This window comes from Cyclopterus lumpus, chromosome 5 (genome assembly GCF_009769545.1).
Source record: "Cyclopterus lumpus isolate fCycLum1 chromosome 5, fCycLum1.pri, whole genome shotgun sequence".
Classification (NCBI taxonomy): domain Eukaryota; kingdom Metazoa; phylum Chordata; class Actinopteri; order Perciformes; family Cyclopteridae; genus Cyclopterus; species Cyclopterus lumpus.
The window spans coordinates 14,215,642-14,230,039 of record NC_046970.1 but is presented as its reverse complement, the minus strand read 5'-3'; the positions used below and the strand labels follow the sequence as shown (position 1 = coordinate 14,230,039).

The following is a 14,398-nucleotide window of genomic DNA, read 5'->3' as shown; positions in this document are numbered from 1 at the left end:
TTAAATGGCAACCTATAGCATTGAAACACAAAACAGTCAGAGTTTTTTTTTGTTTAAACCAGAGTGGAGTGGAGACAAATGAAGCTGCACAGTGTGAGTCACTTACAGCCATGGCGGACTTGACGGCTTGTAACTGGAAGAAGACACGCCCCCCTTCCTCTTGACACACGGTCTTCAGCTCCTCTCTGGTCATCCCCAGCAGCATAGAGCCACTCAGCCCACCCAGACAGCGAACAGTGCTGCAAGAGATAAGTGACATTGGTCTGTTGTGAAACAATTCTGGGGTTCGTTCTAACAGGAGAGGTACTGTATTACTTCACCACAATAGAATGTGTGTTGGTTGAGTGCAGGTATTTTAAGTTGCCACTGATGTTCATTTGAAAAGAAAAAAAATGGATTGCACTACAACATTGTATAATCAACTGTGAAACTCAAAGCAAAAGAGGCTTTCTGTTCAAGTGTATCAGTCATCCAAAGCAGTGTAGAGAAAAAGAAAACATATTCTTCTTAAAATAACTGATCAAATTATTCGAATATGTAATATAGTCATAGATTCAACCTTTAATGATGCATTTACATACAGCTATAACTTGTTTTTGTTAAGGTATAATTGAATATTTTTGTGAGAGACAGCACCTCATTGATTTAAGTAGGTTTTGTTTATCAAATTGAATTAATCACTCAAATATAGCTTTATTGTAAATGTTAGTTTAATGTAACATGTGATGACTTACATTTTACTAAAGCCCTTGTCTTCCAGCCAGACTTTCACATCTGCAGGCTTGGACTTCTTTGTGAGGACAGGAGAACCTCCAGAATACTGAGAAAATGTAATAATGATGTTAATGAAATGTAAGGATAAATTACATATGTATAAATATACTAAACATATACACATACAATGCACATGTACATTATTGTTTACATAAACCATATTAATTATATGAAATAAAGCTACCAGGCATATTTATTTAGTCATATTTCCCATTTTGTCATTCTGGTAATATTTACACTCCAAATTACTCAGGTACATTTCAGCAAAAGGTCAAAACCACTGAGAAGTAACACATTACACACACGCATATTGTGAAACTACTAAGTGCTAATGGACTGAAGGGAAACAGTTACTTAAACCGTAATTGCATTCCCACCCGTGTTTGAGAAGAAGTTTGAAAGAAAACGGTTTTCTGGCAATGAAGTTGCGGTTTTCCTTCACCGTCATTCACAGAATCCCCCAGTGACCTTCTAAGTTCTTGAGGCTTCCTTTGATATCAAGTTTAAAGTAACCTGCGGTGTGTAAGTGGTACCCACTTCGATTGGTTGCTTGTCATGAGCCTCTAGGACATTATTAGGTACAAAGCCCTCCTCCCCTCTGCTGTTCCTCACTTTCCACCACTGCTTCGACATGTCCAGCAGCTGTGGATGGACAAAGAAAAGAGTAGCCTGGGTCTTGAAGTAACCTCTTTTGTAACCAATGCCACTATGATAAAACAGAAAAAGAAGTTGCTTCATGTCACTCACTCACCTCAACTATTTCTCCTTTTCTAACGGTGAGCTCTCTGTTGTTTCTTGAGATGAAGTCATACGTAACATGTATGCAACCCAGTTTTGACTCACCTGAGCTGAAAACACAAAGGGCGTCAAAAATGATTCACATGATATTGAATTATATTTTTATACTGTGCGTACCGTGTCTTTTGTGGGGGCAGAGGTGATGGTGTCAACTTGGTGGAAGTCTACACAGAAAGAGAAGATGGTCTTGTTATGCTTTTCATCTTTCTCCCTCTTCTCTCCAAACTAGCTGTCTATCAGCACTGAATGCTTGATGTGAAGGTTTACCTGGCTGGTTGCAGGTTGTTGATGCTCCTGCCTTCTCATTGGTTCACTGGGTTCAGGTGCTGCAGTCGCCTCAGGAGGCTGCCAGCCATCGGAGAACTCCAGAGTGTATGTTGGAATGTCCTCGTCATCTTCTGGCCATTTGGTGCTGGTAATATTGTCAAAGTCTTAACTGATTATTATCCTTCTACACAGCAGTCTGATATATTTGACTAAACCCAACTGAAATGTGAATGTATGAGCAGTAGTCCTCTGGTTGAAGAAGTATTCAAATAGTTTACTTAAGTAAAACTACCAATGCAACAATGGCAAAAATATTTCAGGTACAAAGTAGTAAGTTATACTCTGATTGTATGTGTTTTATGTAAAATCTATACTATACACTATACTTCTAAACTGTTCTTAAGTACAGTACTTGTACTAAGTTTCCCCAACTGCAGATGTGAAGTGAGATGAAGGTTAGATTTCGGTCCAACACAGTGTCTCACCTGGGGATGTTCCAGGCGTCTCCTAAAGACTGCCACAGCTGGTCCTCCTCTGTGGAGGCTTCTTCACTCAGGAAACGGAAACACTGAGGCGTCAGCAGCGGTGCCACAATGGTCTGAGGCAGATCCTCGGCGCAGTGAGATGCCACCTGTCAAGGAAAAGCATAACTCACTTTGTTGTGCAGTAGTCATGCAATTGTGCCAGGTGCATGGCCCCAGAGGATGTCTGCACACTAGATTACATCTCCCACAATGATTTGACGACAAATTAAGCAAATGCATTGGTTAGATTGATCGATCTCATGAATAGCACATTTTACAAACAAATACAAATACATATCACAGAAAATGTATTAAATACAAGGAGAAAATATATAAATGAAGTGACAAGAAGGGTGTAGATAATACATGTGAAAGGCTGAGCTAATTATACATATTATTTAAAAGAAGAAGACAAGAGAACCAGGTTTTAGGTGTATTTGTAAATCATTTTAACGGTGATTATAAATTCTAAAAATCATACATTATTTGTGGTCAAGTTCAATTTGAGGAGATGTAGTCACTTACAAATGCTAATGTGGAGAATAAGGAGTGAACAAATTCAGGAGCGCTGGGATTATTAATCATCCCGTTGAGCTCCCCCTGTCAAGGGAAACATTTTACAGTTACACAAACTGTACACTACAGGAAAACTGTGAGGATAGTCTGTACATGTGATTTAGGACACATACCACAAGGTTGAAACCACATTTGATTTTATGGAAACACACTTCAAATTCTGCTGCAGGGGGCATACCGTCCATGACTAAAGAACCAAAAGAAATACATGATAAAGTCTCACAACTGATTGATTTTCTTTATAGAATTAACATTTGTATACAGAATATTCCTTTACAAACTATACAATGAAGCTTACGTGGAAGTTCAGTCACTTTACACTCATTTTCATTAATATATCTCTCAGTTTCTTTCTCTCCCTTTGCTTTACTCTATCAGATGATTGTGGGCGTTCATTTTAAATTAACCAACCTGGTTCTGCACAGTTTCCTTAAGCCAAACCCATCGTTACTGTCAAGCTTTAAAATAGGTTCTCCTCTCTGTTGCTGTCAGTTGTCATTTCAGCACAATCAGATGCGATTCTGCCTTATCTGACCTCAGCATCACTACCCCTCTATACTTCAGAATGTCCAATTATCAAAGACTTTGCACTATTACATTTGTATGAATTATTGTTAAATTATAAGGAAGTCTCTCCTGATTGAACTGTCATTTATATACAGTCTACAATGTATATCTTCATTCAATTTCTGTATATTACCTTTTCCTTTTTTCTTTTTCTTCTTTTTCTTTGCATTTTTAGCTACTACTGCAGCTACTTTTCCCATGAAGATTTCGATGTCACTTAAAAGATGATTCAAGATATCCTGTAGAGAAAGAAAAAAAATCACGTAATTTACACATTCCTCTTCTTGTGAATGTTTCTAAACGTGGAAAATTAACTAATAATAATAATAATAATAATAATAATAATACATTTATTTATATAGCACCTTTAAAAACAGGGTTTACAAAGTGCTCTACATAGAAGCAAGGTAAAAACATAACATCAATACAAGTAAACATTTCACAAAATACATGAGGCAAAGGAGACAATGCCATATAGGCAATGAACACAATAGAGGAATAGCAAATTACAAATACAAAATAAAGCAGAACAGACAAACTAAAATAGGGGAACCAAAGAACTGCATAAAAGGACGACATCTTGGAGTGTACCAGTCCGGTTTTGGGGAGTGGAGTCAGCAGGAAGAGTAGAGGGTGGTGGGGGAGCTGTAACAGTTCCTAATTTCGTTGCCACTATCTCGCTATTGGGGACTGTTGTTGTGATGACGAGCTGCAGCGACCATCGGAGCACCAGGACCGCTGAGAGGCGACCAGCCTCAGAGCAACAGGATGGAGCAGGGAGTCGGCAGCCGCCGGCCAGCAAGAGACCGTCGGCCAGCCAGCAAGAGACCGTCGGCCAGCCAGCCAACGCCAGTTGTCCAGGATTGTACGGCGGCAGCGGTGGAGAGCATCCAGCAGGGAGTCGGCTGGCTCGTTGGTAGCCGCCGGCCAGCAAGAGACTGTCGGCTAGCCAGCCAACGCCAGTTGACCAGATCGCAGTGGTGGAGAGCAGGAGCCAACGGCAATCACAAAAATAAAAAATAATCCAAGATTTGCAGAATAATTAAGTCAGAAGAATGGCTACACTGTTAAATAACATTTTAAATAATTTAAATGAATGTTAAATTGTAAAAAAGGTAGAAAAAAACAAAAACAAATAAAAACAGTCCTAGACGGAGTGGTGTTAAGTTTCGCCTGCGTCCCCGTTGCCAGGACTACTAATAGGCAACTATATCACAGCTTATACACTCACTACATTCCTGTCCAGCTCTGTGTATGGGCGTGGGGTAGACAGAGGTTCTTCTTCGTTGGTTGAGTGCTGTGGTGATGGCACCTCCTCTCTGGGAGCTGTGGCCTCCTCCTCCTCCTCCTCCTCCTCCTCCTCCTCCTCCTCCTCCTCCTCCTCCTCCTCCACCTCCTCCTGAGGTACAACCAGTTCAGGCGTAAGGACGTTATCCTCCTCTATATGGACAAAAATGGAAGGTATGTGTTGATTTTGACTATATCACTAATACTCATATCAATAGTTATATAACTCCTCAAGTTCTGACTCACCATAGTCAGGAACCATCCATTGGGGCTCTGGGTCAACTGCAGGCTTCTGCTCTTTAGGTTCATTAGATTTTTCAGCATTATGAAGGTTATTCATTCCCGGATGTCCTGCTATTATACCTGCATTGCTGTTTCAAAAAGTGTGAGAGGCATTTTGAGGAATACAATTAATTAATTAATCAAGTTTCAGGTATTTATTCTCACTGACTGTAAATTCTTACCTGATGTTTGAATCATGTCTCCTGTGTGACAATGCTCCTGAGAGATCCCTCTGAACATAGTCAGCCTGTGAACAACAACAACAACAAACACAACCATTAACTCACTCAGTCATTTCATTTTACAATCACAGTAAGATAAATTTCCATGAGTTTGTCCTCACCCTGACATCCTCACACTGAAACATGAAGACAGTGGTGGTGTGTTTTCCCCCAGGCCGGACCGACACTGTGAGCAGGGAATTAAACACTCCAGCGTCAAGCACAGCCTTCAGTTCCAGGATGTCGCCGAAAGCCATGGACTCCAGCTCCTCCTGAGAAAACAGAACAGGTTTTCATACACATAAACCACGTCGAAGACCTCTGCATATACATTTATATTAAAGAAAAAAACAGGGTGAAGTATCTTCAAATTCACGTTTATTATCATCTGTATCGGAACCACTGTAATCTATACAATTACAAAAAACTATATATTAGCTGTATTCTGCGACCTTGAAGCTCTAGAACAGCTTCAATGTTCCTTGGCTCGAGATCCTAAAGGTCTATAACTAAATAGACATTTATTCATTTAATCTAAATATTCATAATACAATTTAGATAGAGTACCTTTAATACCTTAATATGTTATTCAATGTGCTTCACAAAGAATGAAAATTAAATAAGTAAATAAATCATGGTTAACTGTGGGTATAGTAATCTTTGGCTAAAGTTTCTAATGAAAAGTAAGTTTTAAAAGATGAGCTTTTCATTTTCATTTAAAATGTGTGTCTTGTTCGGTTTTAACGGAAGACCCTTTCGACCCTTTCTAATCGTTAATTTCCAAAATGTAATTAACAAGATTGTCAACAGGAGTCAGATCATCAGGTGAAGCAGATATACTGTTATCTTAAAAGAAATTAACAACATATAAAAGTGTTTTCGGATCGGATCCCCCTCTGAACATGATTATATTTGTTTGCCTTTCAAAACTTTTATGATGCAACAACCCTATTCTCAAATATAGAGTTGTGTGTTGTCTGCGTAGAAGTAGAAACGGATGTTTTTTTCGAAGACCATATAAATATGTACAGACAGAAAAGAATGGGCCCCAGGAATGAACCTTTGGGTACACCTTAAGGAGGGAACCAAACAAGTTGTGACCTGTTAGGTAAGACCTAAACCAGTCTTGAAGAGGTCAATCTCGAAGAGCTCAATCCACATGTCTAACCATTTTAAAAGAAGATTGTAATTAATTGTATCAAACATAATACTTTCATGACTGTGGTATTCAATTGAGTTGAGATATGTTAATTGTGAAGGCAATAAGATAACATCACATGACATAATCACACAATGTGACGTGACATAACATGATCTTTTGTCATGGTCATCTAACTATTCAGTGAACCTCTATACTTTGGGTGGGGCCATCCGTGTATAGACAAATCACATCAGATTTGAATGTCAACTTGTCTGTAGGCTTCATATGCTGCTGACCTTGGTTTCAATGTCTGTGAGCAGCAGGTTGGCACCTCGCACCTCCAGCTGCATGCTCTGACCCCACACACGACCCATCCCGTCCAGCAGCCTCAGCCGCTGCACACAGTCTGCTATGCTTCTCAACCCCTTCCCATCCAGGTCACAAGTGAACAAGTGCTGCAGCAGCAGAGAGGCATTCAAACACAATATTGAACATGGTATGATTGAGAAAGGGTCACATTTGTATGGAAAATGTTATATACCTCCACTCTGTACTGAAATTTGTTCATCATCTTGTTTATTGATACTGCATACTCCATCCTTTGCACTGTTAATCATCAACAAGAGCTCAGTGTTAGTCATGAACATAAACAGTACAGGTGTAACCACTAAATTTGTTGAATGCAGGGGTGATAACTTACAGTAAATTGACTTTGCACTGGGCCTCGACAGACTTGACACCTGTGATGAAACCTCATCCATAGAATAACCACTGTCACAACAAATGCAAGCAAGTTACAACATTGATCATCTGCCGATGAATAAAGTAATGAATGTAACAATCACTTGATCCATCAACAACAGAAAATGGTGAAAGCCATACTTGGACTGGAATGATCCTGTGTAGCTACTGGTGTCATTGCCAAAGGGACTGTTACTCCTGAACATGTTCACCACTGCCCTGACACACCTGCCATATCATACATGGTATGAGTTATACACATCATAAATCTATAATGTCAGTGGTATGAGCTGTGTCAGCAGCCTGCATCTGAAATAAATCTATAAATTATTTCTTTGGGAAGTTTGTCGTATCATCATTGTTTATTCAAAGCTGACAGAAGCTTAAAAAACTCAAGTTTTGTTAAGTTGTAATTGACAAAAAAACAGGTCTTGATAGTCATCAACTAGTCACCTAGCAACACGACACTGTGATCAACCTAACAACGACATCTTCATGGTGCTGTTGATATATTTTAAGCGTTTGCATATTTTAAAGACCGTCTGTGTCTAACACAAATGTAGATAAAAACAAAAAAGGTAAATTATCTCTTTGAATACAACAAAACAAATTCAACATTTGTCAAACACAAAAGCTGTGTGAATGGTTGAGTACATTTTACAGTAAGTCAGAAAAGTAAAAAACTAAGTTCTAATTACATCTGTTTTTCTTAATATAAGGAATAACCGATCATTGTGATGGAGACTTGTTTGAATTGCGTTAAATGAAATATGAACAGTACAGAAAGCATTAAGTACAGATCATGTACAAACATAACAAAGACATATCCAGTTTATTATGGAGATTCATGGTCAAAAGCTCTTACCTTTGATTTCTGGTCGATGAATACTGTGTTATTATTTAGTACAAGTCCAACTCATATTTTAATTCTGTACATCAGTCGACGACCAACACCCAGGACTTCCTCATAAAGGAGAAGGGCAAAGTCCACTGTCAGCAGCCAAGTGGGAGTCGACTCAGTGAAACCTTTAGTGTGGCGTCCCGCCTGAGCAAAGGTTACTAGATATGAAGGAAATTATCCTGGAAAAGCTTAAAGGTCTCCAGGTCTATAAATACATTTGAGGGCCCATCAGCATTATGCCATTTTTCATATTACATGTTGTGTGATTACGAGTATTGAGCTACAATGCTCCAACTCCTCTTTTGATTCTTCTTCCTCATTAAAAACACACAAAGTGTACATCCTATCTGAGATAACTATCTCCAACTCATCTGGATCACGTTACAGTGAGTTAAAATATCTACAGAGCGAGAAGAGAATGAGTACATTGCAGTATTGATATTTATTGTTCATAACTTCTATTCCAGATGTGTCATATTTTTGTAACTCTATAATTTTATTGTACTTTAGTTATATAATGTAAAGGAAAATCAACTTCCCTAATAACCATTTCTTCATATATTAAGGAGTAAATGTTGGGCCATTGCCAAAGAAAGAGCAATTAGGGAATTTAAAAGGGAACTTCATCAGTGTTGTCAAATTGTAGAACTTCACATCTGTCAGGACTGTGTTAATATACTTGACAGACTGGCTCCACAATAAAACCGTAATCCCTTGATTTGTAATGTCACACTGCCGAACATTAACCAGAAAACATTCCTTAATGATGTAATGAACCCACAGTGAACATCATCTATCAATCTATCTTTGATGTTTTTATGGACAATACAGTATCTTTCTCAACTTCAATATAATAGGACTGAATTCTTCAATAAAATATATTTATATTATATATATATATAATATATATAATAATATCGCTCTACATGGTTCAATTTAGGACTGTCACAGCAAACAGGTTGTTGCATTATTGTCTAAAAGGGGTCTGAAGGAAGTCTGGCGCACTTTTGGGCAATCGCTGTTCCAACACCAAAATATTGGGCTGAGCTCTGGCTCACCTGGAGACACAGTCCTTATTGAACTATAAGGGCTGTGACCTTAATTGTAGAACATGATACACAACAGCAGCAATACAGGATGTTTTAAGACATGCATTAATCCAGAAATAGATTACGTTCCGAGTTACTCAAGACCATTAAAACAACAACTTTTTCGTTTTGTTTCCCCCATAACTATTCCAATGACTCGTCATTCATACTCTATATTGGTCACTATAATTATATATTTGGCAAGCTTCAGATGGCTGGAAATCAACTGAATGTAACCAAAAAACAACCTGACTGATGCTGACACCAAGCACCAAATTACTCAACGTTAAGCTCATCCCAGACCTGCTGTGGTTAAAGTGAACACTGGGAGTCAGCAACACTTCATGAAGACATTCACAAGGTGCATGGCTCCAGTTGACGCACATATCAGTCAACCTGCAGGTATATTTGGAGCGCAAAAGTAAACAAACAGTTTGTACAAGAATGCATTGCACAAAGCTGATATATTTTAATCTTATCTGCCCAGAAACAAGTCTACTGTTAACAGTAATTCATAAACTCCCATTGTGTTTGTTCTTTGTTTTTTATTGATAAAATAAACATGCAATCACAGGATGAATTCTACAAGATGTAAAACATAATTCAGCACCTCAAAGTGCAGTGAAGATGAATTTTGTTAAATGCCTGCCTGGATACAAATAAATGATCTAAAAATCAAAGATGTGAATCCAAAGATAACCTACAATAACCTTATTTGATGGAAAAATAAATCAACTGAAGAAAAAAACTGTAGGCCAGGTGATCAGAAAGCTGAATAAAGATGGACTGTTAAGTCATACATTTATAGAAGAAAAAAAAGCAAGTCATACTTTAATTCATATTTGGCTAATTTTATCCAACGTATACAAATCCCATGCGAGTTGTGTTGTTTCAAAACAAGATTTAAAAAAAGGTATTCTGCACAGTTTCTCGACTCCAGTTTTAGATAAATACGGCACAGGGCGATTCCTGTAACTCATTAACTATGTTAAATATTCCATTGCATCAAGCAGAACTTTGGCCCATGCAGTCGCCACATCTGTCTATGGTAGCTGATGCAGGGTGGCTACTTTATATACAGAAAAGCCTCGTCACAGAAAATTACTTGAGAAAAGAACAAGAATCCTACAGTATAGTGTGCACACTTCTAAATATGATTACACATAAGTACTTCTTTGCCAACGATATGTAACTTCCAGTAGCAGTGTGAAACAAAGTGATATGTTATATTTTAGTTCACAGTGCTTCACTGTGCCTGCAGAGCCTGGACGATGTTCAAGCCTGGGCCGGGGGGCAACGTCCAGCCGTCCTGGCCCTGGTGGTTCTGCAGCAGGCAGTACAGCTGCTTTAGGTGGGTCACTATGTTGTCTTTGATATCTGGAATTGAGATCTGCAGGCGAACGCTGCCGCTGTCGAAGGACCGTGTGTTTTCTCCAGAAAACATCTCGCTCAGCATCCGGGCCACCACTGGAATGATCTGTAGGACAGAGGTGGGATGAGGACCGGCATGAGTCACACAGTCAGAGACTCTGAAAAGAGTACAGCTGATTGCTTTGTGGTTCACACAGATAAATAACCATCCTCATTATGAGAAGAGAAATATGAGTGGAAAAAGGAGTTAACAGTTGCAGCTAACGTTAAAATAAAACAGCTTCTATTTCCTTTAAATAAGAGGAACCTTTTTTTAATGAGATATTTTCCACTATTTATAAAAGATAATTAACATGCACATTATTTATTAAGCATTTTAATATTTCCATGCAGATTACTATTCTTCCAACTTTTGTAAACAGAGATAAAGTTTAAAGTGAAGCTGATTACTGGCCTCTAGTGTCCCGTGATGACCACTAAGATTCATTACTTTTTGTTACAAACAACAATTCTCACCTGAACCATGATCAGTTTCCTCTCTCTGGGTCTCCCATCAGGCCACTCCTCTCCAAAACACAGGTTGATTTCAAAGTGAGGAGGGTTTGGTATCTGGCCACGCTGATGGGCTATCACTCCTATACACCATACAAACAGTTATTAGATCTTATTATTAGGTACACATGTTATTCAATTTAAAGAGCTGCAAAGACCATAATCAAACCTACATATAACTCAAGTTGTTTTACCAATTGTTCCAAAAAAGCAATAATTTTACTTACCACTGAGATAAGACTCCAAGCAAAAGAGTTTGATCTTCCTCTGGCGCTCTATAAGATTTGGAGCAGCTGGATTTGGAGCACAGGGGCCAGACCAGTACACTTTGCACTGGCAGAGACGCACTGCGTAGATATCATGACCGCTGACCTCCAGGATTAGGCCTCTGTCCATCACATCCAGCAGGCGGTTAGTGAAAACCCGTTGCTTGTCATTGGTAATGTGCTCTGTGGTCGGAAAGCGTAGCTGCTCTAAGTTCACTGGCCCGAAGAGCTCCTCCTGATTGACCATGGGGCCGAGGTCTCCGTAGAACAGCCTGCAGCCCTGTGGGTTACTGACGTTCGCTGTGGGACACATCTCTTTCCCTCTGTAGAGAAACTGCACCTCCAGGTCGGTCACTGGCTCAGAGACAAATGTAGATGTGTGTTAAAACCATGTTTGTCATACAACTGAAGTTATGCTTTTAAAACCGGAACGGTTCAGCCAAACAACATAAACTTACAATTTCTCCCACTGTACCCAAAGTGTTGTCAGCTTTTATTTAATTATTCTATGAATTGATCCTTCCAAAGTATTGGCTCTGTGCCATAGACCTCAATTATTGTCAGAAATAGGACACATTACGATGAACACTTGCAATGTAGTTTAGTTGGAGTCAATCTCACACACACCGTCCTGGTTCTGTAAACACTAAATCACAGCTCAAAATTGTCCCCAACAAAAGGGAATATTAACTTGTTTATGGGTATCCTTTATTTAAAACTACAATACCCAGCTGTTTTAGAAAAATACACACTGGATTGAACTATAGTAGCTATCCCCAAAGCTACAGCCTGTGTAGCCACACTGCATCAGCTTGTAGCACTGAATATAATCTACTGACTGGGAAACAGGAACAACCCTAATTTTGTGCTTTGCGGGGGTCTGTCTCTTTAATGATGTGTGGTGTTCACTGGATTTCAACAATACTAGAAGAAGTGCTTACTCGGGAGGGAACTGATCCACATTTCTGGAGAGGCAAAAAAGGCGTCAGGTAGAGGAGGGGGTTGCATCGAGTGATCGGGCAGGGGAGCAGGAGGCAACAGGGGAGTTGGGTGCATCTCCACATCCACAGGCTCCTCTTTAGGCCAGATTTTAACAGACTCCTCTTTGGGCCAGGTCTCATTTGAAGGGGGACAACTGGAAAGCTGCGACTCTGAGCTAGGAGACCACATAATAAGAGGAGAGGGACTAGTGCCTAGATGAGGAAAGAGAAAATAATTAATTAGCTGAATTAACAGAAATCAAACTTTACCGCTTTGCTTTTATTGATGTAGAGCCAGGAATTATGCGTAATGTGTGAGGAGAATTCATTCACCGTTGGATGGGTATGGAGGGAGAGACTCTGGTGTATCTGGAATGTCTTCCTCACCACCATCTTCCTCATGTGGAGTCCAAGAACCAGCGTCTGAGGAGGCTGTGGGGTAAACATTATAATATGATGTGAAATTGAGGAAAATGTGTAATTGAGGATGAAGAAAGGCTGTCAGATCAAACCAGTTCTTATTCACCTTGGTTAATAGAGGGCAGTGGGATGTCGCAGACATCATATATCTTCAAAGGATTCATGGGAACCTCTTTGGTGCCATCGAAGACCAGGTTGAATTCTCTGCTTTTGTTCAGGGCACATCTAAGCTGAGCTTTCCACTTTGCAGGATCAGGTTCATCAACTCCTTCTTGAAACTTCCCGGTCTCCACAGCCCACGCCTGGAGGAACATTTAAACATACAGAGGTATCAATATCAGTCATGTTTTAACATTTCAGATTCCTGTACATGATCTACATAATTGTACTGCTTTTTCTTTAAAAAAAAAAAAAGGAAGCTGAGAATGTAAGAGACTCAGCACTCTGAAAGAGTTCCTTAAATCGTGGTGCATGTGTACAATGTGTCACCATTTGCATGCTCAGTACCAAGAGGTTCTAGTTTTACCAAGCGTGTGAACAGGGACAAAGACAACGCAATGCACTAATACAAGGAATGTACACAGTCCAGGAATAACTGGAAAAGAAAAACAGGAGCAGGATGGCCCAACATCACTGTCTCGGATCTTTAATTGAAGCCAAACACATACAGACCCAATGCTAGCCTTTAGCCTACCTACATGACCCCATGGCTTTCCTTTTCTTTTTAACCAGTATAAGCCTCGCTTAAACATGAGATGAAAAATATTGACGCAAAAAAAAAACGTGTGATTGAACAATTTACAAGTTGCGACAGTCTGTCGGGGGGGGGGGGGAAGAGACACACACATTCCTCTTTTAGCTGAACTCGTTTTATTTCCCTGACATCTGGGGTGACATAAGAGCCTTCACCTTAAATATGGTGTCCTCGTCCTCGTGCTGCGGTGTGTGTCGTGTGGCGTGTTTCCATGGGATCCTGAAGCGCATGGCCTCACGGTCAATCCACACCAGGTCTGGGTATCGGCCGCTGTCCACCTGAGCGACCAGCCAGGGCTTCAGGCGGACACGTCGAGGGGTGACCGACATTCCGGCTGAAAGGACAACACCAGCCGGTGAGTCTCACGGTGGACTGCTCCTGTGAGTCATGTCTAACAGCCAGACATCTTTAATAAACTCAGTGACAGACAAACATTTGAAAAACACTCTTGACAGGCGGAATGACCTTTGGCTTATTTAGTTATTCGTCGTCTAACCACAGCTGCTTACGGGCTCGGTCGTGGATGGTAGGTCAACATATATTTACATAAGAATATACATTGGAATATATCCAAAACTCAAATAGACAAAGCGACCAAACACGATACTAAAGAACGACACACATACCTGTGGCAAACCAGGAAGTCGAAGTCCGTCCTCGTCGGCCTGCTCGCCAGCAGCTGGAGATAAAACCGCGTCTCCTCTGTAAATCTGATCCAGTTTCCCTCAAATAAAAAGCTCACTGATATTAACTCGGACAAATGCGGGATCGAATAATAACAAATTGTTCTCGGAGGACTCCGAAGAGCTGTTGTTGTTCACTCCGGCTTGGCCCTTCCCCTCTCCTCACCGAAACTCAGGTACGTGCGTGACGTCACACCGGTGACAC

The 14,398-nt window shown here is 40.0% G+C and overlaps 2 protein-coding genes across 3 annotated transcripts; both read right to left on the bottom strand.

The window, feature by feature from the left end:
• On the bottom strand, positions 1-7,392 carry eps8l3a (EPS8-like 3a). Its single transcript, XM_034532200.1, has 19 exons — positions 7,320-7,392; positions 7,138-7,208; positions 6,979-7,043; positions 6,734-6,892; positions 5,419-5,568; positions 5,258-5,322; positions 5,040-5,164; positions 4,900-4,946; positions 3,640-3,745; positions 3,053-3,126; positions 2,889-2,963; positions 2,325-2,470; positions 1,840-1,984; positions 1,690-1,736; positions 1,526-1,622; positions 1,312-1,416; positions 735-820; positions 77-239; positions 1-12 (listed from the first exon to the last, which is right to left on the bottom strand). The coding sequence occupies exons 1-19, from the start codon at positions 7,382-7,384 to the stop codon at positions 1-3; spliced, it is 1,803 nt and encodes a 600-aa protein (XP_034388091.1). The 5' UTR covers positions 7,385-7,392.
• A 2,310-nt stretch (positions 7,393-9,702) lies between these two features.
• irf6 (interferon regulatory factor 6) lies at positions 9,703-14,398 on the bottom strand. 2 transcript variants are annotated; one of them, XM_034533757.1, is made up of 8 exons: positions 14,137-14,398; positions 13,666-13,844; positions 12,863-13,058; positions 12,670-12,768; positions 12,298-12,549; positions 11,318-11,710; positions 11,055-11,173; positions 9,703-10,644 (listed from the first exon to the last, which is right to left on the bottom strand). In XM_034533757.1, exons 2-8 carry the CDS (start codon positions 13,837-13,839, stop codon positions 10,414-10,416), a joined length of 1,464 nt encoding a protein of 487 aa, XP_034389648.1. In that variant the 5' UTR covers positions 13,840-13,844; positions 14,137-14,398; the 3' UTR covers positions 9,703-10,413. The 2 variants fall into 2 exon arrangements, with proteins under 2 accessions (XP_034389648.1, XP_034389647.1); XM_034533756.1 differs by having other exon boundaries at positions 13,666-13,901; positions 14,137-14,377.